A 27,644-nucleotide genomic window follows, 5' to 3' on the forward strand; every position below is an offset into this window, starting at 1 on the left:
CTAATATTTTAGCCATTAATTGTATTATCGTATAAATACAGTATTTTTATTAATACCAATGGTGGACCAGGATTTAGCTCTGGCCTGTGGCAAGATCAACTAATTAACTTAATTTGTATACACAATATTGTATAAATTGTGCTTTCACTCGGACCAACCCGCCTCTAGGTGACCTACACAATCCTGTTTTATTTTTTTATCAAAGAAATATTTCTCTCCATGGGCCATTACTTTGCAAATGAAGGTCTCTATAAACGTATGCATCTATTCGAGGGTCTCCACTAAATGAGCAGTGTTTGTTAAAATGTCCCTCGATCCGAATCAGAAGAACCAAGATCAGAAAGCCATCCGACACAAACGCTGCCCCAGCCAGTTTGTTACAGCGTTGCTGATTGGTCGCCGCAAGGTAGAGGTGATAAGACATTAAACGTGATTGGCGGATAAATCGCTTTGCTCTTTTTTTTCTCTCGCGATTGTTCCCCGTGTGGCTTAATGGCTCCTCCTGCTGCCGAGAGAGAGAGACGAAGCTGGCACCGAGCAGCGAGACGGGGGGGCGCAGCAGAAACACTACCTACAACACCGATTATTACACCCCGAATACTAGTGGTTTTCCGTCGCAGTTGTGTTTGGGTGTGTTTGGGAAAAGAGGCGGTCGGAGTCGTAGTTTGGGTCGAGTGTTAAAATTAGAAGCGGGCGGTCGAGGAAAGTGTATTTTTTAACAAACCAACAACTCCCCAAATGAACTCCGTCAGAGCCACCAACAGAAGACCCCGGCGAGTGTCGAGGCCGCGCCCGGTGCAGCCCGAGCGGAACAACGGGGAGCGAGGTGAGCCAGGGCCCTGGGCGGCAAACACGGCCTTTAAGTAGCGACTCGTCAGGGGATAACTGTATAATTATTCTTTATTTCCGTCCACTGGCCCGTTCTCTAGTGTCAGACACGGCGTGTTCTCAAGGAAACACCGAGGCTTCTCGCTCTGAGGCCAGGCCGCGCTTTGTTTGGCTCAGTGGTCGCGGCTAACACCGAGCTAGCTGGTTGTGCTGCAGGTTGGGGGGGTTGTGTTTGCTCACTGCGTACCCAGCTAGAAGATCAACTAAAGCCGGGTGGTTTTCACACCAGGTACCGTTCGCTGGAGGAGCCAAAGGGCTTGTGGCTTAAAGCATTTTAACCTGGCTGTCTGTGACTGCTCTCTGGTATTGCATTCTCAGCTGTCACTAACGATTCAGAGACGGTATAAATCTGCGTTGTCTTTGGACTGACTGCCATTTTTTGGGTGTGTAACGTTAATAACAAAAACATGACCGACTAGTTGGTGTTAGCCTAGATCTCCTCTTATTGTTAGGGCAGTTATAGCATCTTAAATAAAATACAAAATATATATATATGCTTAAAGGTGAATTCGCTGTGTCCATTTTGTGTGCTTAGCCAGGAGGACACCCATTTGTAGCTATTAGCCAGCTAGCAGTTTGAACCGAGAGTCCCTTCCTTGTTCTGGGCTCTGGCTCCAGTTGTTTACACCGCGGATTTGCGAGCTACGCAGTTGAGTTTTTAGCTACTAGCTAGGCGGCTGGTCGTCTCTTTGATGCTATGCCTCGTTCTAATGATAATATGAAGGGAGGTCTAGGTCTTAATGATGTCTTAAGACTGAGGGGGCAGTGACAAATGTACAATGCACACAACATGTAACTGTGGTGGGAGCAATTGGGCCCACTACTGTACTAGACTGGTTGTCTGTCTGTCGGGGTGCTGCATCTGCCATTATCAATCACCAACCTTTGTCTGTCTCTCTAGTACTAGCTCTTTTCCTGCCTATTACCATGTCCAGTGGGTGCTGCACCCACTACGAGTTAAAAACACTGCAACATGTCAACCTGGGTGCTGCATGGAATAAGAATGTCGGATATCAATGGTGTATATTTATGACTGCTCATTTTGACTACCATCTCTAGTGTTACTGGAGAAATGTAGGTTATTTTATTGGTTTACCACCAGATATATAATGCTTCTGTTGTTTAGCATGACAATCTGTCAGTAACTTCTAACAACTTGTCACAAACACATTTGGCATGCATTCATGTTCTGCTCATTTTGGAGCAGGTGTGATCGGTTGATTCCGTTTGTCTGGACTAAAAGGCATAGCTTACAACATATCTGTATATATTTGTGTGCATGGCATGCATTCATGTGGGCCGTGAGTAACCCATAGGCAGGCTCTTATGCTGCAATTCTGTGCTGTGTGCAGTGTATGTATACAGTGTGTTTGCCTCTCCCTCCAGATGAGGAGGCTCCAGCAGCAGCTGCTGCAGAGATGGCTGTGGAGGAGTCGGGACCCGGAGCTCAGAACAGTCCCTATCAGCTCCGCCGCAAGTCCCTATTGCCCAAGAGAACCGCCACTGCCTCTGCCACCGCCTCTGCCTGCCCTAGCAAGGGCCCTATGGAGGTTTGACCCAAAAAAAATGTAGTACAAATTGTGTGTGTTTGGTGGGGGGGGATGCTGCAGTGCATGTCTACTGTTGTGGTAGCCTATACGGATTTGTGTGTTCATTGATTGCTTCCTCCTGTGTCTGCATAGCAAAGGTCTCTGCCTACAACTTGACGCTTGGGGGTTGGTATGTGTATTGCTCACATGCTCCTCGTCTTCTTTCGCAGGGAGCGTCCACTTCATCCACAGAAGCCTTTGGCCATCGAGCCAAGCGGGCACGGGTGTCCGGTAAGAGCCACGACCTGCCAGGTGTGTGTTAAGTGTCCCGACTTGGGCAGGAAATAAACATTTGCTTTGTTTTGATATTTTTCTGGTTGAATTGAGTGTTGGATTTATTTGATTTATGCCCTGTAGCATTTTATTGGTGGAATCAATGTCTAATTTGCATCAATACTAGTACACTCGTGAAATGGCTTGATAGTTTAATCTTACTCTGGAGTGCAGAGAACTGGCATAAGGCTCATATTATGTGTGTGTGTGTGTGTATGTATAGTAGCCCCAGCAGAGCAGTATTTGCAGCAGAAGCTTCCGGACGAAGTGGTACTGAAGATATTTTCCTACTTGCTTGAGCAAGACCTCTGCCAGGCCGCCTGCGTCTGCAAGAGATTCAGCCAGCTAGCCAACGACCCCATCCTTTGGTAAGTTCCTGGAGAGGGTTGAAAAAAAGGGGTGAAACGGTGAAACACTGTATTGTTCTACATTCACAGAGATGATACAACAACAGCATATGAAAAATTACTTGGGCTGCACAGATACCACATTTTCCACACTGTCAACATAGATTCTGAGTCCTATTGACCGATAATGAGTACCAGTCTGATCCGTTGTTTCTTGACAGTATAGACTTGTACATGAAGAAAACATGTTAAATCAGGACAACTAGACGCTTTTGTATATATATATAATTTTTTGCAACAATACCTAGATATGATATGACCAGAACTTAAAATCTTATCATAATGATGCTAGAAAGGCAGCTAATCAGCAGAGTTGGGTAGAATTGGTATTTGGGTAAATTCTCCACTGCCATAATCTGCCACAAAGTTTTAGCTTCATGCCCAAATACCAGTATTCAAATTGGTGCATCTTTTTTAAAATCGCATTTTGGGCATGTTCATTTTCTAGGAAGCGTCTATACATGGAGGTGTTTGAGTACACGCGTCCCATGATGCACCCTGAGCCAGGGAGGTTCTACCAGGTCAGCCCTGAGGAGCACGAACACCCCAACCCCTGGAAGGAGAGCTTCCAACAACTGGTCAGTGGGCCCTCATCTCTGTGTGTGTGTCTGCCTGCTCTTGTATTGTTCATATGTTTGGTATAAGTGGTCTTTTATTTTTATATATATATAAAGTAAACGAACCTCTTTTAGGATATTTCATGTTTTCTTACATTGCATCCTGCTTTTTTTGTATTGCCATGATTGTGTGTGCATGTATGTTTCTTTTCAGTAGAGAGAAAATCTGGATGTATTCTGTAGTTGTACAATAGTTACACAAGCATGTTGTTATGTTGTATCTTGACCTCCAGCTTTATAATTTGACTTTTTTTTTTGCCTTGCAGTACAAAGGTGCCCACGTGAAACCAGGCTTCGCCGAGCATTTTTATAGCAACCCGGGCCGATACAAGGGCAGAGAGAACATGCTGGTGAGTAAGAGCTGAACGTTATATTGAATTCATTATCCGTCGTATTCCATTACATCATGGACATCTTGGTGGGCAAACCCAAGTGGTGGCTTTGGTGGCCATTAAATAATAACTGGCCAATGGGGAAAGACTGCATTGCACCATGTTGGCAAGAATTCTGTTGATAAAGGTGAGAAGGTGATATTAAAAAGCGCTGTGCGAATGCGCTTCATTCACGTAGTCAAAGCCTAGGCCTGTATGACAAGGGAATTGTGTCTGTCGCAGGCCAATCCAATGGCAGGTGGTGTACAGTACAGGTTGTAACAACTGTAACAATGACAATAAAGATCTATTCTATGTAGCAGGTTATTATGTATTTCATTTCACTACAGTGAGGTCACTGAAAGGGCCTTTAAACTGAAAATCTAGAATTTTGGTACTAATTATATATATTGTTATGGTAAATGCTTGCCAGTAAATGTGTACATTCACCAACTTGTTACCAATGAATGTACACATTTACCAATGAGGTGGTGAAAGTCAATTTAGTAAATGAAGTGGTTCACTGGTTAATGTCGGCGGAAAGCATGTATCTCATATTGGCGTGAGGGTGTAGCACAGATGCACGTCGACAGCATAATGATTGCCACAGTCTTGTTCAAATATCAATGTAATATAACATTTTATTGGGCTGGTAATTATCAAGGTGTGTTGGGAGAATGACATTGGTAATTGCTCCAAAATTCTAATGGTGATATAAATTATGGTAATTATACGCACCAGAATAAAAGCATCTTAACTGTGGCCTACCGTGTTTCTGGTAAACTCGCCTCCCAAACAGGACTAGCCTGGATTAATAACCTGTGTTTAACCAGGGTCACCAGTGTAAATTAGATGTTTTTGGAAATGCGTTGCATAACGTAGTCACCACATGTGCAAGAAGTGGATGGCAAGGATTACACCATGTACACCTTTTTTAAGGTGTGATTAGATCCTATCAAACACTCAAACCACAGTCGGAGGGCTGTAGATGTCGAACTAACTCCTTGAGCCTGGTGTCAAAGCATGACACGCTTTTGTCAAACACATAAATTGGTGAATGTTCACCGGATTTACCATGGCGGAAATGCACACATTTACCATCAAGAGTGTGAATGTAGGCGGCTACGTGGCGTAGTGGGCAAGACGCTCGCCAGAAATGACTGAGACGCTGGGCTTGCCTGTTCGAGCCCAGCGCTCCACATTGCTTTCAGTTTAGCTGGTCGTTCATACTAATACACATTGGCCGTATTAGGGGGTGGGAAACTGATGGGTGGGGATCGGGCGTTGTGGACAGCGACTCCTACAGGTCGGTTGGTGCGCCTGCGCAGTAGAATCAGGAAGTGTCGGGGGCAGCGTGAGCCTCCCACGCGTTACTCCTCGCCACTGAGAGATCGAGCTGCGCAGGTGAAAAGATGCGACTGCTGTTACCTCAAGTACCGGAGGGGACTTGTGCTATGTATGACTTAGTCCACATTGCAGCCGGCTTGTGGGAGGCAAGAAACGGCGTTCGTGACAGGGGAGGGTTGAATTGGATGATACGAAATTGGGATGGGAGAAAATATAGAAAATGGGAGAAAAAGTGGATAAAAAAAAAAAATTTGAATGTATACATTTACAGGTACATTTTCTGTTTTACCACACGTACCATGACATGTTGTATATATGGCAATATCTGCTCAATATTGCGTTGTGATATTTGGTCCATATTGTGCAGCCCGACTGGTAAGACACACACAGCTTCAGAGCAAGAAACCTGTCAGGGGTTAATTTGGGTAGGCACGGCACCAAGATTTCAGTGGCGCACGCGGCCAATGTAAACACTTGACTGCTTTAGCAAACTGTATATTTTCATAGATTATGTGTGTGTGTGTTTTCCATCGGTAAGTGTTTCTGCATTCCTCTCCCAGTACTACGACACCATCGAGGACGCGCTGGGCGGGGTGCAGGAGGCCCACTTCGATGGGCTGATATTCGTCCACTCTGGCATCTACACGGACGAGTGGATTTACATAGAGTCCCCCATCACCATGATAGGAGCGGGTAAGCGCATCACGCTCTCAGAAGGGCTCGTGTGTGTGATTGATCTCTCTTAAGAGGGAGATAACTTGTTGTTCCGTTCCCATTTTGTAAGGGTGCTAATGAATTGTCTGTCCTTCCACACAGCTCCTGGGAAGGTAGCCGACAAAGTGGTGATCGAGAACACCAGGGACTCTACGTTTGTCTTCATGGAAGGTTCAGAGGACGCCTACGTGGGATATATGACCATCAGGGTAAACCCAACTCTTTTTTTCAATAAAATCTTTACAAATGGCTCTATCAAACGACAGCACAGCTCTCTTTTCGTTCCCATTCGGTACTCTAGAGTGCCACTATTTGATCACATTTTTGATTTTTTTTTCTTTCTTAGAAGTGCCACTGATAAGGATTATTTGGCAGGATCAGTGGCAAAATCCAGCCAAGTCTCTTGAGACTTTATTCATGATTTTCCATAATAAAGTTATGAAAGCAACATCCTGTCACTTGTGAAGTTGCTATAGGCGAGTTTATTTTTTTATTTATCCTGGTCCACTGTGTAATGGTGGGCTGTTTTTAAGAGGCTTCACTATATGTGTGCTCCATCTCTCTCCGTCTCTCTGTTCATGTCACTCACCCTTAGCTTAACCATCGGCCGCTCTCTGTGGGTATAATCAAGCTTCATAACTGTTGGCGGGCAGGTTAGGGTGAAGCAGGTGGTTGAATACCAGAGCAGATGTAGTGTTAAACATGCAACAGTTGTGATTGGATGATCAAGAAAAGAGGGCAGCGTTTGGGAAGGGTCAATTACAGATGGCCTGTAACCTACCTTGTTTTCATTACCGACATACTAGTAACGAAGGTAATGGGGTTAGGCTGTATGTAAGAAATTAAATTAGTTGTACGATCCTGGCAGAGGGCAGACCAGCCCTACTTATGTTGTCTTGGGTAGAGGGTAGACCTTGTGAGAGATGGCCCAGAGCTTTTCAAGCACTAATGATGAATGGAAAACACAATTTTAGGATGAAGTGAACTGAGCTACTTGCGTCATTACCTGGTCTCTTATCAAATTGGAACATCAGTGTTGACGTTCTAGCCATAACATTGCATTGATTTCAAGTATAATTTGTCACGTCCCAATCCTTTTACAGTGTAGAGCAGTGCAATTATTTAGTTTATTGGCGTCTCGCCCTATCCGCAGCAACACAAGTCGTGGAATAATGAATTGGAACTGTGAGTAAGGGCAAACCCATGTTTGATATAAGGGAAAACTTGAACTGAATAGGTTGTTACATTTGTAGCAAATTCTTTACTTTGACTAACCTTTCTGATCTCTACCAGTGTTTTCCCTTATGGAGCCCATGTACTTGACTTTAAAAACCGTCAGATTTCTGTACTGTTCACACAACATGACTTTCTGCCTTGTCATTTGGAACCTTGGGAGTTGTTTTGGTTTCACTGTACATGACTGATGGGGTCATGCGTTAGGGGGTTACAAATGACAAAATCTTGCACCTGGGGGAATCCCCTCTGGTCTCAGAACAAAACCAAATAATGGTTTAATCATTTTCCTGTTCTGAATTAGACACAACGGCTTGTGAATTGACTGTTTGCGGTCCCTCACTAGGTCAAAGTCAATGTAACTCAACCACAGCAGAATCGTGTCTGTCTCTCTCTCTGTCTTTTTCATTCTCATTGGCTGTAGCTCAGTCTCTGGTCGCATCTTGAACAATTCACACACAGCGATTGAGTGGCGACGTGTACTGTACACGCATAGTGAACACCGAGGTGCCTCTGATCTGGGACTTTTTGTTCGCCATCTCCAAAAACTGTCGGCAAGTGGAAAATCGGAGCTATAATCATGAAGTCTGAACTCATAATTGGAGTGTTTTGGAACAGTGGGGGGTCGGAGCATTTTTTTGTGTCCCATCAGTCAGTCTGGGTTCTTAATCAGTCCAGTATTACTTTCAGTACCTCTTTGAAAATGTTGTTTGATAATTAAATCGTAATTATTTGGCTTAATTGTCCTATATTTATACAAAAAGGCCAGATGATGAATTGTAATGTCTTTATTTTTCTACCAGTGGGGGGATACCACTGCTCCATATATGTAGGCATAAGGTTTAGATGGTTCTGGATGGTCCGAGGAGAGGTGTCATCGGCTGTAGATGGGTTAAAGAAGGCTGTGATTGGCGCTGGATGGGCTGAAGAGGGGTGTGATTGGTTGTGGATGCGTTAAAGAAGGGTGTGATTGGCCGTAGATGAGCTGAAGAGTGGTGTGATTGGCTGTCTTAATAGTGGACGGACTACAGATGGGTGCTCTATATTTTATAGAGCTTTGAAGATGGTCCCATTTGCTGGCTTCTTTGGGCCTTGTGTCCATATAGCGTTTTTCTTTTTGACTGGCAGAAAAGCGTTTGCATGGTGCCGGGGAGCGCTCGGATGAGAACATTTATATTTTGTAGCGCGTGAGTTTGTATCTTTAGCAACAATGTAGCTGTCGCCAACCACCTAACCACTGTTGTATGGCAGGGAGCGAAATTAACTTTTTGACTCACCGGCCAGTGGCGGGTAGATGGGAAGAATCTACCCGCCAAGCATATTTCATACCTGCCAACTTTTTTTTGATAAAAAAAAAATTATATTATATAATCATACTTGTGATTGTGTTATCTGCGAGACATCGCCACCTCGCTGTCTGCAAACAGCTCCACTGTCTGTGTGTATACTCGAGTGGCCTCCAGCTCCATCAAGGATTCTCCGGCGCTGCAGCTGGACCCTAAACGCTACATTCAGCATGCAAAAGGATTCTCCTGAGCTACAGCTGGACCCTATTCAGCAGCTCTCACTCATGCGATGTAAGCCAGGGACTCGAATACGCATGTTGTTGTAGGACATTGATGTCAGGAGTAGGGATGGGAATTGATAGGATTTTATCGATACGATTCCATTATCGATTCTGCTTATCGATTCGATTCTTTATCGATTCTCTTATCGATACCTGATCAATTTATAATTTAAATAAATAAATTGGAAATGCAACAGAACTAAGCTGGTTAGAATAACAACATGCAACTTGACATTTCTGATTGTCATTTATTGTTGAGCCCCCATGTCAGGGGCGACAGTGGCTCGGGAGGTAGAGCAGTCGTCTGGCAATCCTGAGGTTCCCGGTTCGATTCCCGCTCCTCCCGGGCAGCGTGTCGATGTGTCCTTGAGCAAGACACTTAACCCCTAACTGCTCCCGATGAGCAGGTTGGCACCTTGCATGGTTGCCTGCGCCGTCGTTGTTTCAAGTTTCAAGTTTCTTTAATAGTTGTCATACAGAAGTACAGAATACTTTTATACAAAATGCTTCTTACTGTTGCGCTCCAGAGACTGTGCAAGACAAGATAAGTATGAAATAAAATAACATAGTAAAATTAGAAGTAAAAAAATGAGGTCACAGTGTTCAGTTTAGACATATGTACAATGTTCGATGCAGAATAGACATAGTTACCATACAATATACAATACTGTGCAGTGTACTAATATATAATACTATATAGTGCAAGGCAGAAATGGAGAAATGGGACGAGGTGCAATTTAGGTACAATTCACAGTAGGTGTACGAGTTGTAGTGCAAATCCTTTATCAATAAATATAAAGTGTAGTTGTGAGTGTGTGAGTGATTGGGTAAAATGTAAGGAACAAATTGTAACGCGCTTTGGATAAAAGCGCTATATAAAAAAGCAGCCATTTACCATGTCAGAAAAATACAAAAAATAAAACATTAACTATAGCCTACACTTAAATAAAATAATGTATTTGAGATTCTCTTAAAATGTATTTATTTTTTATTCTTAAACTAATTTAATCTATTGAATAACAGTCGTTATTCCTCTTGACTTCTGTCTCACACACACACACACAGACACACAGAGCTCCCTCCCCGGGCCCCTGTCCTGTAGGTATTGGCTTGTGTTGCTACACGGACACATTTGTATGTTGCACCATGGTACTTCCTGTCTGACGGACTCAGAGTAGAGACTTAGTAAATAAACAATCCGGCTCTTATTATATGTGAACTAAAGAGTACAATGTTTACACAACAGTCCCCACCCGCTGTTTTATTGTATTTGTACCTGTACTATCCGCTGTCAGCTGTTTATCTCTCTTTGTGAGCTTGATTAAATAGCGTTAGCTCACGTTAGCTAGCGATAGCTCCGCGGCTAATTTTAGCTCACCCTAAACTAAATCAATGACCATGTTCTAAAGCATTCAAGTAGTTTTCACTGCACATAGAAGTAGCCAAACAGCGGGAGCATTTCGGGAGCATATGACCAAAAGCCAGGCAATTTCGAGCCCTTAAGGAATCAAATAGAGTCTGCCATGGCTACATGCTAACGCGCGCAACTGTAGGAAAAACCTGGCAGCGATAAGGGAATCGAAAGTCACAGGAGCCACACGGTTCCAGGCATCGGCCAATTAGGAACCGGTTCCCAACGGGAACCGGTTTTCGATTCCCATCCCTAGTCAGGAGCTATCTGTAGCTACTGCTGGATGGCGTTGAGACAACGCCTCAGTGAACTATTTAGTTTACTGCGACATTTCGTAGTGACTAGTGAGCTACCTAGCCAACGGAGGTATTATGCACTGGACTATTGCTGGAGCATTTGTTGATGTCGGGAGCTATCGGTAGCTAGCCGGCTGGATAACGTTACACAATGCCTCATGTATTAAACTAACTAACTGCCAAACGTAAAAACTGAGCGCCAATGGCGGGTGGCGCTCTCTAGTTTCGGTCCCTGTATGAAAGACTAGCATTCTTGCTTTTGATTAACGTTATCTATTTGTTATTTTACAAAAAAGGTGATTTTAACCTTTGCCCTGTATTGTTTATTTGTTTTATTGCCTGACATCGCAATTAGCCCCTATTTATTAGCTATATACTGTATTTGTTGTGATGACCACCAACCGGCCGACGCTTGCCCTCATTTGTTTGGATGAGTTTGGTGATGTTCCTGCTGTCGCCTGTGATCTGGCAGCTGTAGGGCAGGTATGATGTGGCCGCGTGACACAATTCATCAGATATGATTGGTTATCTGAAAAGGAGCGATGGTGACGACATCGGCTCCTTTTTAAAAAAGTTCAGAGGTTTTCAACTAGAAACGCTCTGAGCGAACACATGAAACCGAAGCCCGGTGCTGTTGCTCCAGGAGGCCGCCTGCTGCTGCACACGCTCACTCCTCATTGGGAACAGTTGAAAGAAGACGCTGGCGCCAGGGAACAAACTTAACTTTTTGACTTACCAGCCATTTGGCTGGTAGATTTTTAAAAGTACCAGCCCGGCAGATTTTTTACTAGCCAAAATTTTTAAATAGCTTTTTAGTATATCGCCATGTGTTATTATTACATATAATACTCTCATATGCTATTTTCAATTAATATCATAAACAACATAAGGAATATTAGCATAATTTTGAGTGGACTGAAGGGATGAGTCGGCGTTAATAGTTTTAAATGCAAATAATTTATTGAAACATAGAAGTGGGGTCGGGACACATTTTATTTCAATTTTTTTAACTTTTATCCATGTAGTGTAGCACTTTGGGATCCCAGTGAACAAAAAGTGCATTACAAATCCAATCTATTATTATTATTATGTGTGGCTGCCGCCCTGGCGGACATCTGTGCTCTACTGAGTGCACCTTTCTAGTCTAGAGAGAGAGCGCATTTTGTCAACACAAGTTGGAACCCTGAGGAAGCGATATAAGGAAACGAATTGCTCCGCTAATCGCTCATGTTGACCCCGCCCCCAAGTCGCTCTCCGCTCGCTCACCGCTCACCTTGAATCGAGCGCTCCCCGCGGCACATCGCTTGACAGATATATATATATATTTTTTTTGGGAGCATGGTGTAAATTAGCTCAAACTACAACAGTCTACACCCCCTGGGCCCCTTAACAATTGTTTGTATTGAGCCGCATTGTAATTGTACCCATTCTGCAATGTTAAATAACGTTGTTTATCCATTCATTAGCTCTATTAAGCGATGATAGCTAGCCTAGCCACAATGCTATTGTCGCTGCCATTAACGTTAGCATGTAAGCTAACGACAACAACAATGGTGTCAAAACATTTTCTAACAGAATGTGAGTGACAAAGCCTGAACAGGATATCACAGGTTCACCCTTCTCATTGGTTGAAAATGGCCTTCATGTTTGTACATCGCCATCTATTGCTTTGGCATTGTACTACATGTAGTATATTACATCAGTGTTAAACCACTGTGAGCGGCCTGGAGGGAGTGGATTGGAGGAGAAGCGGTAGATGCAGTGTATTTTGTTAGCCGCCAGGTGGCGGGCAGACCTTAAATTCTAATCGCCAAAGAATAAATCTACAAGCCAGTGGCGCTGGGCGTGTAACTATTTTGTACCCTGGCTGGTGCCCAGAAAGAGAACCACTATATGATTACAAGCCCTAGTGCAAAGTAAGGCTGGATCAGCCCACTTACTCCTTGGAGCCATAAATAGATATAAACGGGTCTTATCTTAAAAAAAAAGATAAAACCTTTTGATACTATATTGTCTGAATTTATTGGACTTCTATACTTTTTTTATTCACGAAAATCGATCTTAGACTTTGCCTTGAGGACCATTACTTTGAAAATGTTTGACTGGAAGTCCAATAATTCTGTTGCTTGCTTTGCTTGATGCTCCCACTAAGTGTAATTTTGGGACTACCGTCTGTGGCACAGAAGGATCCGGTGTTTTATTTATTTATCTATAAGGAATCGATGAGTTTTAATGCTACTACAAACGAGGGCACACAGCGGAGAGCTGGCTGACCACTCCAGATAGGGAATTTCTACGGAGAGCTTCATGTTTGCTTAGCTCTAGTCTCTCCATCTGTCTCTCTCTCGCATACATACACACACACCTCTCCCTCTCGTCAATGAACGAAAGTGAATGTGATATACAATCTGATAAATCTTTCGGTGCTACTGGTGCTACTGGTTAGTAGCACTATCTTAACACTTTCACTGCCCAAGCTTAATTCCTGTTTACCTCCTTGAATGCCCAGCACCACTTCAATGTTAACGTTAATATCGCCTAATCTATGTTTTAAATTATGGCTGTGTCTAATCTGCCCGTCGCTTATCAAAGACTCATTTTCCAGTCAACATTGTCGTAGCAGATTGTTTTTTTATCGCTTCATTTCCGTTTTCTAGCATTTTGAAAAGCACTAGATTTCACAGAAAAATTAAGAGATTCCATGATAATCGCCCTTTACTGGAATATTCTAGAACGTTGTCATTTTTCGGCCTATTTATGAATCGTTTTAAAATAAACGCTAGATTATCGATAGTATGTGTGCGCATGCACGCTCGTGCCGCAAGCTGAAAATCCATTCTCCTAGTTACTGACCGCTCGCACAGTGAAACAGCCATATCACGTAATCACATAAAAGCTTATATTACCAGGATAAACCCGAGAAAACTCGTGATGGGCAGTCAAAGTGTTAAAAAATGGTCACACTCTGGATCCCTGTGGTTGGCTGTCTTAACTGTAGACAGGCTGAAGAGGGGTGTGATTGGCGGTCTTAAATGATAAGGCCAGTATAATTGTATTTTATTTACTAAATAACCAACAATGCGTTTCTTTTACCTACAAGTATCCAGCCAGCACCAGATTATAGCTCATATGCAGATGTTGTATAACAGCATTGTTGTCGGAAAAGATAAAAACACCACAGAGCTGTACTGTTTGTTTTTGATCAGTATAATTTATCATTGCGATGAACACGATCATCATAGTTTTTCCCAGAACTACTAAGTGACAGCCATGGCCTCGGAAATAGTTCTGGTCCAGGCAGACTCATAGTAACTCAGAACTCAACATAAAGGAAGTAGTTCTGGTCCAGGCAGACTCGTAGTAACTCAGAACTCAACATAAAGGAAGTCGTCTCGTTCAGACTCATAGTAACTCAGAACTCAACATAAAGGAAGTAGTTCTGGTGCAGACTCATAGTAACTCAAAGGGCTAAAAGTATGATCATGTTCATTGCAATGATGAATTATACTGACTAAAAACAAATGGCTCTGTGGTTTTTGGAGTTCTACATCTTCTGGATATGAGCTATAATCTGGTGTTTGCTGGATGTACCAGACTTGTAAGTAGAAGAAATGCAGTGGTGATTTTTGTCTGTGTGTATGCTATGTTGACTATAATAAATGTGGGGCGACAGTGGCTCGGGAGGTAGAGCAGTCGTCTGGCAATCCGGAGGTTCCCGGTTCGATTCCCGGCCGGTGTGTCGATGTGTCCCTGAGCAAGACACTTAAAGGCTGCGGTTACATTAGGGCCAGAATGATTAGTTTCAGTTTCGTTTTTCAGAACGCTACATAATGGCAGGCAAGTTAGGCCATGGTTAGACTAGTGTTTTTGTGGCGTTTTTTATACGTTTTTGAATACGTTTCATGTCCCTATTACACAGAAATGCGTTTTTTGGCGTTTTTTTTTGGATACGGCTGAAACGCTAAATTGTGTTTGCGTTTTGGAGAACCGCTAAAAAACGCGCCGACAACAGCGTGTAGTCAGCACGGAGCCGTTGTTGCGAAAACGCCCATGCGCAGTAGATACCATCTGCGTGCCCTTCCGGTGACAGAGAGCTGTCCCAAACCAAATAGCTGCAGCTACTATGTGTTGTCAAGTTATTGTTATAAGGACCCCAGTCCAAGCTACAACAGTCTGCATTCCCTTAACAATTGTTTGTATTGAGCCGTATTGTATTGTACCCATATGCAATATGTTAAAGAAAGTTTACATCCATTCATTCTGCTAGCATTACCGATTGGCACTGCCACTGGATAACATGAGCTAGTGTTAGCTATCAAACCCTGTTAGCTCAAAGCTCCTCTTTCAACTTAACAAGCATTAAACAAAATGGCCCAGTCATCTATTCACCTTTGTTTAATACACACAGCGTTGTCTCTAATGTTATCTAACCACTGATAGCTCCCGATATCATCAGTTTGGTGCTGGCTAAGTAGCGTGAGCTAACGTTAGCTTCTAGCCACAATGCTATACTGTTATAATGGCAAATTCCATTGACGTTAGCATGCAGCTAACAATGCTACCGATCTTTTTTTAGACTAAACTATCCGCTCTTGGTGGTCACTTGTGTTGATGTTAGTTTTGTTTCATCAACAAATGACAGGCAGAACACACAGTGAATGTATCCGTTTTGTTTATTGCACTTTTATTAGGCTTTGCTGAAAAAGAATTGCTGCATTGAGTAAATAGGCAAGATGGTGGCGCGGCATAGGCGCCTGCCTTGTTGACATTTTCTTTGCTGGAGCTTCCAGGAAGTGTATTGGCACATTCAAGTTCTGATTGGTTGAAATTGCCTTCATGTTTGCCACCTACTGCCACCTACTGCTTTGGCAGTGTACTACATCAGTGTGCTCAGGTGACAAAAACGGAAAAAAAACGAAAGTGACTCGAGGCGCACGACGTCGCGGCGAAACGCATATGACAATGATACGAAAATGAAACGAAAGGTGTAACCGCAGCCTTAGACATCGTTTTGCCTCCTGAGCACCGAGTGATGTATGTAGTACAATGCCAAAGCAGTAGGTGGCGATGTAGTTCAAACATGAAGGCCATTTTCAACCAATCAGAAAGGTTGAACGCACCACTACACTTCCTGCTAAAAAACAACAGTCTTAACACTTTCAGTGCCAGGGACGTCATATCTAGTTTTATCAGCCCAATGCCTGAATGCCCACGACATTTATTAGCGTTTTATTTTTTTTATTAGCGATCTGATTTCATATTTCATCAACCGAGTCTCCCATTGGTACAGCAGCTCAGAATGGAAAAAAGTGCCCCCTATCGTCTATCCCTGTGTAACTGCAGGTCAGTCGCTTATAATGACCTGGGATCAGTCGATATGTAGAGGCGGAGCCAGCTGGCTCCTTGAGCTGGCAAGCTGTCTGCTCAACATGGAAGTCATCGCGGGGACGGGAATCGGCCTGGAATATATATTCACAGTAGCCAATACTCAATCAATAAGTGTGATCGATATTTGGAATGGCGATCAGGAATTTGAATGATCTTTTTGGAGAAAATCTGATCTGAGGTAAGGAATCTATTTTACCAGTCTTGGGATAATCAAGAGTTGTATTCGCTGAGATCTCAGCGTTTGCCCTATGTGTCTCTGTGTGCGCGATCGCTGATGAGGAAATCAGAGAATCGATTTTTCAGCTTGCGTATCTAGCGTGCATACGTACACATATACTATCGATAATCTAGCGTTTATTTGAAAACGATTCATAAATAGGCAGAAAAATTACAATATTTGTGTATTCTAGAATATTCCAGTAAACATCTTATCATGGAATCTTTATATTTTCCTTGAAAACGAGGGCTTTTCAAAATGCTATCAAACGAAAATGAACCGATAAAAAAACAATCCGCTTCGACAATGTTGACTGGAAAACGAGTCATTGATAAGCGACAGGCAGATTAGACACATAATTTAAAACATAGATTAGGCGTTTTTAGCGCTAACATTGAAGTGGATGGTGGGCATTCAACCGGTAAATCAAGGTTAAGCTTGGGCTCTGAAAGTGTTAAATACCTCGCATGAGTCATTTTAGCAACGTAGTATTTATTTTTCAGCAAGAAACAAAGTGCAATAAACAAAACGGATACATTCACTGTGTTCTACCTCTCATTTGTTGATGAAACAACCAACAACACAATTTACCACCAAGAGCGGATAGTTTAGTCTCACAAAAAGATCTCCGATGTTGTTAGCTACATGCTAATGTGAATGGCATTCTCCATGTATATAGTTAGCATCGAGGCTATTAACGTAGTAACGTTAACGCTAGTAGAAATGGATGAAAACTTTATTTAACAGATTGCAGAATGGGTACAATACGGCTCAATACACACAATTATTAAGGGTATGCAGACTGTTGTAGTTTGGACTGGGCTCCTTATAACAATAACTTGACAACACATGGTAGCCGCAGCTACTTGGGACAGCTCTGCTGTAAACACTGAAAATAACCGTGCGTGTTACACATGATTAAGCAATCTGAGGAGGACGCAGCTGATATCCTGTATAGCCTCCCCATATGGCTGGTTGGTGTCGGGAGACAGCAAATTATATTAATTATAGCGCGATATTGCAAGTGACTCCCAGAAATAGTTCTGATGTTTGGACTAATGGACTGAGTCGAGGTCCAGCCAGGGGAGAATTTGGCGTCTGTCTCTACTGCGCATGGGCATTGGGCATTGCGCAAATTACATGGCACTGTTGTCGGCGAGTTTTCAAAACGCAAACACCCTTTGAGCGTTGCCGCTAGGAAAACGCGCTTTCCTGCCAAAACAGCGTTTCCTTTTAACTTGGACATGCAAACGTAATCATTTGAAAATACAACGTTGCTGTTTTTCCCCAGTGTAACCATGGCCTTAACCCCTAATTGCTCCCGATGAGCAGGTTGGCACCTTGCATGTTTGCCTCCGCTGTCGGTGTGTGAGTGAATGGGTAAAATGTGAGTAACAAATTGTAAAGTGCTTTGGATAAAAGCACTATATAAAAAAAGCAGCCATTTAAATGTGATTGGCTGTAGCTGTGGACGGGCTTAAAGAGGGGGGTGATTGGCTGTCCTAGCTGTGGACATGCTTAAGGAGGGGTGTGATTGGCTCTCCTAGCTGTGGACATGCTTAAGGAGGGGTGTGATTGACTGTCCTAGCTGGACATGCTTAAAGAGGGGTGTGATTGGCTGTCCTAGCTGTGGACATGCTTAAAGAGGGGTGTGATTGGCTGTCCTAGCTGTGGACATGCTTAAAGAGGGGTGTGATTGGCTGTCCTAGCTGTGGACATGCTTAAAGGAAAACGCCAACATTTTGGGAATTTAGCTTATTTGCCATCTTCCCTGGAGTTGGACAAGAAGATACATACCTTTGTTGTGTCTGTGCGTGCGTTAGGCTTAGGGAACGCCTGCTCCGTTAGCTTAGCTTAATCACTGGAAGTGGGTCAGACTTGTATCCTCAAGTTCCCTACAGTCACGAAAGGATCCGAACCGATTGAAGTTTATTGATACCATGACTTAAAATCCTCTTACCTTGACTATTAAAAGCCTCCCCAATTTAGAAAACAGTATTCCCATGGCTGGTGTTGATATGCTGCTACTGTAGCTAACGAAAACCAACAACCGGACACTCAAGCAGATAACGAGGGTAATAACTTCCGGTCGGGGGGTTCCAAAATAAAAGAGCAACGTCTATAGCAGTGGAAATACGTTTATTTTGTACATTATCTAACGTTAACACGAACCTAAACTAACTTTAGGTTATTTGTAACGTTAGTTTAGGTTTGTGTTAACGTTAGATAATGTACAAAATAAACGTATTTCCACTGCTATAGACGTCGCTCTTTTATTTTGTAACCCCCCCCACCGGAAGTTATTACCCTCGTTATCTGCTTGAGTGTCCGGTTGTTGGTTTTCGTTAGCTACAGTAGCAGCATATCAACACCAGCCATGGGAATACTGTTTTCTAAATTGGGGAGGCTTTTAATCGTCAAGGTAAGAGGATTTTAAGTCATGGTATCCATAAACTTCAATCGGTTCGGATCCTTTCGTGACTGTAGGGAACTTGAGGATACAAGTCTGACCCACTTCCAGTGATTAAGCTAAGCTAACGGAGCAGGCGTTCCCTAAGCCTAACGCACGCACAGACACAACAAAGGTATGTATCTTCTTGTCTAACTCCAGGGAAGATGGCAAATAAGCTAATTTCCAAAATGTTGGCGTTTTCCTTTTAAAGAGGGGTGTGATTGGCTGTCCTAGCTGTGGACATGCTTAAAGAGGGGTGTGATTGGCATGTCCTAGCTGTGGACATGCTTAAAGAGGGGTGTGATCATAACTACTGACTTTTCCAAGCATCTGTTTGACCTGCACCATGTGTTTTTTTTCTTTCCAGTTCAACCCAGATGATAAGTCGGCGCAGCACCACAACGCCCACCACTGTCTGGAGATCACAGTCAACTGTAGTCCAAACATAGACCACTGCATCATCCGATCTACCTGCACAGGTAACGCACACGCATGGACAGGACACACGCACATTGACCTTTTTTTCTTTTTGCTGTGAGTGAATGCCGTTTTGGATGCACTGAAATTACTGCCGATTGATAAACGAATCAGATAGAGTCCTTGTTTACATTTCTGAAACCTTTTGTTATTCAGTATCCTTGCTTGGAGACTTTTTAAGAATTTGGTGTGATAGTTTTGCATAGCGGAGCTTGTTGGTGAATATGTTTTTTTTTCCGTTTCTTTCCAGTGGGCTCGGCAGTGTGTGTGAGTGGCCAGGGAGCGTGTCCCACTATCAAACACTGCAACATCAGTGACTGTGAGAACGTTGGGCTGTACATTACAGACCACGCACAGGTAATACACACATAGTTAACCACAGACATACACACGCATGCTGCTGCTGTTGGGTGAAAACCTTGTATCTCCATAAGGTTAGACTTTTTAGGAATGAAGAGAAACGACCACATTTTCAGATCGACAGCCATTTGATGTTATACACTCACTCGCAACACGGAGATCCATGTAAACGTTCAGTTCAAGTTAAAACACAAAAGCCACCACTGAGTTTTTACCAGACATCTGCGTGTTAACCAACCACACAAGTGTGTGTATGTGAACACTAAACCCTGTCATTCTGGCCTGTCTGGTGCAGGGTATATATGAGGACAACGAGATCAGTAACAATGCGCTCGCTGGAATCTGGGTGAAGAACCACGGTAACCCCATCATCAGACGTAACCACATCCACCATGGCCGAGACGTGGGAGTGTTCACTTTCGATCACGGCATGGTAACCGAGCGCTTCCTACCCAAAGGCCTGCCTACAACCCGAAAGTCAAGATAATTGTTTTGTCACTTCTTCTACCGTTTCAACCCTCCTCTCTCGCCGTTCGCAGGGTTACTTCGAGAGCTGCAACATCCATAGGAACCGCATAGCGGGTTTCGAGGTGAAGGCGTACGCCAACCCCACGGTGGTACGTTGTGAGATCCACCACGGCCAGACGGGGGGCATCTACGTCCATGAGAAAGGGCGGGGGCAGTTCATAGAGAACAAGATTTACGCCAACAACTTCGCCGGAGTCTGGATCACCTCCAACAGTGACCCGACGATACGGTAAGAACCTGCGGTCATCCAGGGCTGAAGGTCAAGGGTACGGTAAAATAGGGGTGGGAATCACCAGCTTCATTACGATACGATATCGATTATTTGGACAACGATACGATATTTGCCGATATCACAAAGTCTGCCACGATACGATACGATTCAGGTGCCTGCGATCGAGACGATATTATATGCCCATTCACAGGCATTAAAGCGTTCCGTCTTGAGACGGATATCCGTCCATTTGATTTGGAGATTCCGTCATTTGATTCGGAGTCGTGACGGATTTTAACCTGAGCCAATCAGAGGCGTCAAATATCATGAAAAAGGGAATTTTTTTTCTACCGCGCCCGCGCCAAGCAGTCATTTGCGAGCAATCGGCAAATTCTCAGGCAAATGCAACCAACCAGAAGGCGAGATTGTTCTGAGTTTACAGCGCTTTCACCCGCCTCCGCTGTGCTCAGCACCAATGGGAAGCGACTATTTGTTTCTGAAAGTCGGCCATTGCTTTAGCTCTACTCGAGAGTAAACTTGACTCAACAACACTGACATGCGGCAACTTTTCAGAGACAGTAAGTTAATTTTACTTATTCTAGTCTAAAGAAACATATATATTACTATTGCTATTGAAAAATCTAGGTAACGTGAATGCCACAAAACAAATGCCTTTTGTTAATCAGAACATTATTTACGTGACAACCAGTGTGTTGTTGTTGCGTGTGTGTGCTTGCGCCACTCGCTTTCCGTGTATGATAAATGTACATATGAATGTTGATAAATCTAGGTAACGTTAATGCCACAAAACGAATGCCTTTGTTAATCAGAACGTTATTTGCGTTATCAATTGTTTTTAAGCTCAATAAACTCTTGATCGGAATTTCTCCCATTTGTCCGGGAGATTGAAATCTTCAAGGACACGGAGACCGGCACACATTTTTTATAGCGGAAACCCGGGCCTAGGCTACTGGGGGCTGTCTGTAGTGGTGAGTTGTTAACTTGTTCCGTGTGCCGCAACTATTTAAAAAAGAAAAACAGAAACAACACATTTGTCATTGTCGTGTTACTTCACAGTACCCCCTCCTAATGTACAGTCTCCTCCCCATCATATGTATAATCTCTGTTAGGATCTCTGGGTAACAGTACTGTATATTTGCATATCGTATATGACACAAATGTAACATTACTATATACCTGTAGTATGTCACTATGAATTGAAAATGAGGGACCCTGATGTAAACAAGACTAATGTCTTTCTCTGGTCTGCATCCCCTTAACAGTTGTGTGTATTGAGCTGTACTGTATTGTACCCATTCTGCAATCTGTTAAATATTGATTGATTGTTATTAACAGATTGCAGAATGGGTACAATACAGTACAGCTCAATACACACAATTGTTAAGGGGATGCAGACCAGAGAAAGACTTTCGTCTTGTTTACATCAGGGTCCCCCATTTTCAATTCATAACATATGACACACATGACATACAGATAGACAATACTGCTACATCTATACATTTATGACATACCAGATTTACAAATACAGTATTGTTTGTGATACAAAAATAGTCTAAAAAAGATAGTACCGGTATATACATTTGACGAAGAAACTGTACATTGGAGGAGGTTGGGTAGGTGGGGTGGGGGGACTGTACATTGGAGGTGGGTGGGATGGGGGGGTTTGTAACTGTACATTGGATTATCGACGAAACCTTACTTGGTCCCAAGAAGAGGGTCTTGTGTATTAAATAAAGTTTTCATTCATTCACTCTGGATCTGGTAAATCCAGTAGCAATACACACAATTGTTAAGGGGATGCAGACCAGAGAAAGGCGTTTGTCTTGTTTACATTATCAGGGTCCCCCATTTTCAATTCATAGTGACATTTATGACATACACAACATGCATGACATCATGACATTTATGACATAGGGACATACATGACTTACAGGTATATAGTACTGTTACATTTGTCACATATATACGATATGCAAATATACAGTACTGTTACCCAGAGATCCTAACAGTAAATATATACATATGATGAGGAGGAGACTGTACATTAGGAGGGGGTGGGTGGTAAAAAAATATATACAAATGGTGGGGAGGAGACTGTCCATTGTTGTTGTGGCATAATTGCGAAACGTGTTTAGTCCCTTGTTTGTATGATAACAAGCCGTTTAGTTCATGGTTCAAAGTAATGGGAAAAGGGTGGTAGCTCGCCATCAATCAGAAGCTAGCCACAAGACTTGCATTCACGCTCTCCAGCACACAGCCTCCCTGCCTGGCACAACAACCACAACAGTACGGTCTATAGTCACAGTCAGGATAGTAGGCTCTACAAGTAGGCTCCCTTAAAACGCTAACGCTATAAAAAAAATACAGTGGAGTTTAAAATAAGAATATGACTTGGCCAGAAAAAAAAGTCGGGAGAATTTTTTTTGCTTTAATCCCTGCATTCAGTAACATTTAGATCAACTCAAAAAAGGCAACGGAAATATCTTTTAACATTTTTATTTTTGAGCTCTTCCAGACATTTAAATGAGAAAAAAATATTGTTTTTTAATACAAATAGACCTCCTGTTCACTGTAAAGTGCCACGTTTTGATAAATTGAGCTTTAAACTTTAAGTTAAAATTTTTGGAACTCACAACACGCAACCTAAAACCCCTCTTTCCAAACGCAGACACACACAGAAAGAATGCCTTCCCCAGTCCCTAATGGACCTCTGCTGTTCTCTCAATGGCTCTGATCAGCTTAGCTTAGTTAGCTTACGCAACGTTCATTTCGGTATTTAACGCAACGTGGGCATAAAGGAATGGCGAGGATGCAAAGCATGTTGGATGCATTTGACCCGTTGTGAAAAGAAAAATAGGCGGACTCTGAAGCAATGCTGTCTAATGTCTACACACACAGAGATATTGTTGTTGCGGCCGGGCGGATATGCTCACCAGGGGATTTTCAAAATAATAGTATCGCAATATGAATCGATCTTTTTACGTTGCATCGATCTTATTTGATAATTGATAATGGATCGATATATCGATCTGGATCGATGTATCGTCCCTCCCCTAGTAAAGATGGGTCGAAACGGATTTGGCAGATGGTCCCAGGTTGGTAGATGAAAGAAAAGCTTGAATTCATATACAACCGCATTGGGGATGGTGCCTCATCAGTTTGGGGACGAATAAAAGTGTAGTTTTGGGATTGTTCTCAGACTGTTGAACTGTTATTGTACTTTTGTACAACTTGTGTAATGAGTTATTTTCTTTTCTTATCCGTATCCAGGGGCAACGCCATCTTCAACGGGAACCAAGGAGGGGTGTACATATTCGGAGACGGGCGGGGTTTGATAGAAGGAAACGATATCTATGGGAACGCCCTGGCGGGAATCCAGATTCGAACCAACAGCTGCCCCATCGTACGACACAACAAGATCCACGACGGACAGCATGGAGGCATCTATGTGGTAAATACACACGCATCTACATAGGGAGCTGGATGCTTTTTTTCTTAATTTTCATAGATATTTTTCAGCTATTTAGTAGGACTGAACAATATTTAAAATGAGTTTAACATGCAAATGATTGCTAGAGTGAGATTTAAGATGCGTCTGTTTGTTTGTTACTTAAGTGCCATCTTTTTTTGGCTAGATGATTATGAAAGTGTTTCAGGAAAATGTGTTTTCTTAGTGGCAATTTTTTTATCGTAAAGCAAGTGGCAAATATTGAATGGGTAATGTGGTCTTAGCATGAGAATTAGGCTACCAATTGTTTCGTCAATGGTCTCATTCGTTTACTGTAATTATACCAAGGTATCACAACTAATCTGACAATAATATGATAGATTATCGTTAAATTCTACAAATGGGGGCTTTAAGAATGCACTCAAATGCTACGTGATATTTTGTCTATATTGTACGGCCGTGCTGCATTGTGTAGTTGAGTTAACAATGACGTTCTCCTCATTTCCCATGCATATGAGTGTGTATTTGACGGCTGTCCTTGCTGTGTGTTTCAGCATGAGAAGGGCCAGGGGGTGATCGAGGAGAACGAGGTGTACAGCAACACGCTGGCAGGGGTCTGGGTGACGACCGGCAGCACTCCTGTCCTCCGCAGGAACCGCATACACAGCGGCAAACAGGTAAACACACACAACTGTCACTTTTAATTTCTTGTCTGGATTATTCCTTCTGTTTCTTTTTTCTTTTTCTGTTGCCCTTCGAGATGTCCTTTTGTCCCCTCACCAGGCTGTCATTGTAAATAAGAATTTGTTCTTTATTGACCTGTCTGGTTAAATAAGAAATAAATGCATACATTTATCCCGAACAAAAATTTGGACAGTTGAAAGGTCACAAATACGATTTCCTGCGATTATGAGATGGACCCTGTGTACTTGCATCTCATTGACTTCAGGGAGGTTACCGGTAATTAAGGCAAAAGTCTTCTCTCACTTTTTCTGTATCGGTTTGGGTCTGACCTGCATCTGACCATCAGGGCAACTATAGGTTATGGTCTCAGGACACTAGACTTATAACTGTTCCTAGAATTCAGACTGAATTATGAAAGAGGGCCTTCATGTTTTCTGCACCATCTGCATGGAATAGCCTGCAAAATTAACTTCAACTCCAGGATATAGTCACTGATTAATTTAAAGGCATGGTGAAAGCTATAGAAACTGACACTATTATAGAATAGAATAGAATAGAAATACTTTTACTATCCCGAGGGAAATTTGACACTGCAAATCGCTCAACATTTAAACATTTAGACAGAACAGGTCACGAATAAGAATAACAAAACAAATCAAATCAAATTGCCTAAGATAAGAGTAGAATAAAATAGAATAAAAATAGAATAAAATATACAGTAAAAATATACTGATGTCTACAGTAGGTGTAATATTGCACAGTGCTGTTTCAAAACTAAGAGTCCAGGAAGATGGTAACTGTCACTGTGCTCGGTGATGCAGTGAGGCACAGTGATGCATTGTATAGTCTGATGGCTGTTGGAATGAAGGACTTCCTGTGCCGTTCAGTGCTGCATTTAGGTAGTGTGAGCCTGGCACTGAACATGCTCCTCCTGTCAGCCAAGTCTGTGTATAGTGGGTGGGAGGGGTTTTCCCTGATGGCCTGGAGCTTAGCAAGGCTCCTCCTCTCCGCCACCCTCGCTAGTTGATGTTTGTAATTGTTTTAATTTAAATAGGATCACATGGTTTTCCTGCACTTTTACTGTAAAGCCCTATTGAGCTAATCTGTGTGTAGTTGTGTACTGTATGAAACTGCTGTACTGCTGCCATTTTTGGCCACGTCACTCTTGAAAATATATTTTAATCTCTGGTTATTACCTGGTTAAATAAAGGTTAAATAAAAATCAGCCAAGACGAGCCAAACCGCACGATCAAACGTGTTTTCCTTCCATTAGTGTCCTGAATCTCTCTCTCTCTCTCTCTCTCTCTCTCTCTCTCTCTCAGGTCGGTGTGTATTTCTACGACAACGGCCACGGGGTTTTGGAAGACAATGACATCTACAATCACATGTACTCCGGTGTTCAGATACGGTAAGAACAGCCTCCCCACTGCGCTCTTTGATCGTTCACACACAACTCCCAACGAGCCTCACTTAACCCGCATTGTCCCGCTTACAGGACGGGGAGCAACCCGAAAATCAGGCGCAACAAGATCTGGGGAGGACAGAACGGAGGCATCTTGGTCTACAACTCAGGTCTGCACTTCACCATGTCAGTCTGTGTCGCTTCTGGTACCTTTTTTATCTATGTAACCACTTTACATAGATAAAGATTTTTTCCCCCTTACTGACCAACCATTAACTAAACTAATATGATTATTGGGTTATGTGTAAGACATTAGATTGGTCTCGTCAGTCCTGTCCTGTAGTGCAGGCCAGCTCTTCTTAGTTAGTCATGGTCTATTGGAGAGGAACATAATGAATGAGCGGGCCTTAACTGTCCCATCCCTGACGACTGGCCAATTAAACTCACAATGACATGTGGTATGAGGCTGAAGTGAACTGATCTGCTTACACAACTGTTGCAAATCAAGGCAAGACATGGGCTTGTTTCAACACTGAGTAATAACACTCCTTGGCACTAATGGCTGAAATGTGTGCTGAGCTCTATATTCACTATATGATTACAACGTATGTATGAAAAGCCAGAGTGTTTAGTTGTTTTAAAGACATACTGTACAGAGTAGTTTCAGCCACTAGAGCACCGCCAATGCAATGTAGTGCATGCATAGGTAACGCTCTAGTATTTAGTTCAGATCAAACTGTCAAATTAGGCATTGCAGATCAAATATGACTCAAGATCCAGCAATATCGCATCAAACGTACTGCTAGAAATCTTGTCAAACGTATTTTAGGTTAAACTTTAGGTAGAAAAAGAGTCGACAGGTGAACAAGCTGTCGTTTTCTTTTTTAACACGGAAGCAGAGAGCCGGGGATGGCTCACTAGTGGCTCGTTTATTCCATCAGCTGTATATCGACTGTATATGATGACATGTAGTAGGTCTGTATGAAGAGCCAGAATGATTGTGAACCACACAGGTCTGGGCTTCATCGAGGACAACGAGATCTTTGACAACGCCATGGCCGGGGTGTGGATCAAGACCGACAGCAACCCCACACTGAGACGCAACAAGATCCACGACGGCCGGGACGGAGGCATCTGCATCTTCAACGGCGGCAGAGGTGTGTTCATCGTCTCACAGTTGAAACTGCCGTACCGGCCACGTCGGATACTTCCCACCGTGCGCGCTGATCATGGAAAATTATTGCAGATACTGATGATGCATACTGATGTTTATTGATGGGATCTGGTCAAAGTTCCCACAGTAATCAATTCTGTACATACTGACAGTAAGGCCATGTCCAGACTAAAACGATTTTGGTAGTTTTAGGCAAAATATTTGATCGTTTACACCTTTCTGCCACACGGAACTGTGTTCTGGCAGCCTGAAGACGGTACTTTCTGATACCAGCTCCCAGAGTGCGGAATTCTGAAGACGCCCCCCATTGCGTCACCATCTTTACAAGCGATACGCGTCTTCTCCTGAACCGATGACGCGATAGCCCACCTCCCTTACCCCGTGTGTGAAAACATCACAACAACAATGACATGTACAGCTATTGAGCTTGATCGGGCTTTTACAGCTTTACATATGCTGTGCTCTATCTGTCTGAAGCGGAGCGGGGCTCTGCTGTACACAATCCCGACCGAGGCGCACACATGCTCACACACGAGCTGTGCTCTCTATCTCAAGCGAGCAGGGCTCTG

At 43.0% G+C, this 27,644-nt stretch overlaps 1 protein-coding gene across 2 annotated transcripts in view; it reads left to right on the plus strand.

Moving 5' to 3' along the window:
• Positions 1 to 532: 532 nt before the first annotated feature.
• fbxo11b (F-box protein 11b) overlaps positions 533 to 27,644 on the plus strand; it is a 39,772-nt gene continuing 12,660 nt past the window's right edge. Inside the window, exons 1-17 of one of the 2 annotated variants that reach the window (XM_084323750.1) lie at positions 533 to 826; positions 2,275 to 2,438; positions 2,648 to 2,729; positions 2,974 to 3,118; positions 3,606 to 3,735; positions 4,041 to 4,124; positions 6,053 to 6,185; positions 6,309 to 6,415; positions 19,138 to 19,249; positions 19,498 to 19,604; positions 19,903 to 20,040; positions 20,147 to 20,364; positions 23,638 to 23,818; positions 24,370 to 24,492; positions 25,822 to 25,907; positions 25,995 to 26,071; positions 26,915 to 27,058. In XM_084323750.1, coding sequence (XP_084179876.1) covers positions 739 to 826; positions 2,275 to 2,438; positions 2,648 to 2,729; positions 2,974 to 3,118; positions 3,606 to 3,735; positions 4,041 to 4,124; positions 6,053 to 6,185; positions 6,309 to 6,415; positions 19,138 to 19,249; positions 19,498 to 19,604; positions 19,903 to 20,040; positions 20,147 to 20,364; positions 23,638 to 23,818; positions 24,370 to 24,492; positions 25,822 to 25,907; positions 25,995 to 26,071; positions 26,915 to 27,058 — 2,119 coding nt within the window. In that variant the 5' untranslated portion in view covers positions 533 to 738. The remainder of the gene's footprint in view (positions 827 to 2,274; positions 2,439 to 2,647; positions 2,730 to 2,973; positions 3,119 to 3,605; positions 3,736 to 4,040; positions 4,125 to 6,052; positions 6,186 to 6,308; positions 6,416 to 19,137; positions 19,250 to 19,497; positions 19,605 to 19,902; positions 20,041 to 20,146; positions 20,365 to 23,637; positions 23,819 to 24,369; positions 24,493 to 25,821; positions 25,908 to 25,994; positions 26,072 to 26,914; positions 27,059 to 27,644) is intronic. The other variant, XM_084323751.1, reaches the window with a different exon arrangement.

This window comes from Notolepis coatsorum, assembly GCF_963971535.1.
Source record: "Notolepis coatsorum genome assembly, chromosome: 10".
Classification (NCBI taxonomy): Eukaryota; Metazoa; Chordata; class Actinopteri; order Aulopiformes; family Paralepididae; genus Notolepis; species Notolepis coatsorum.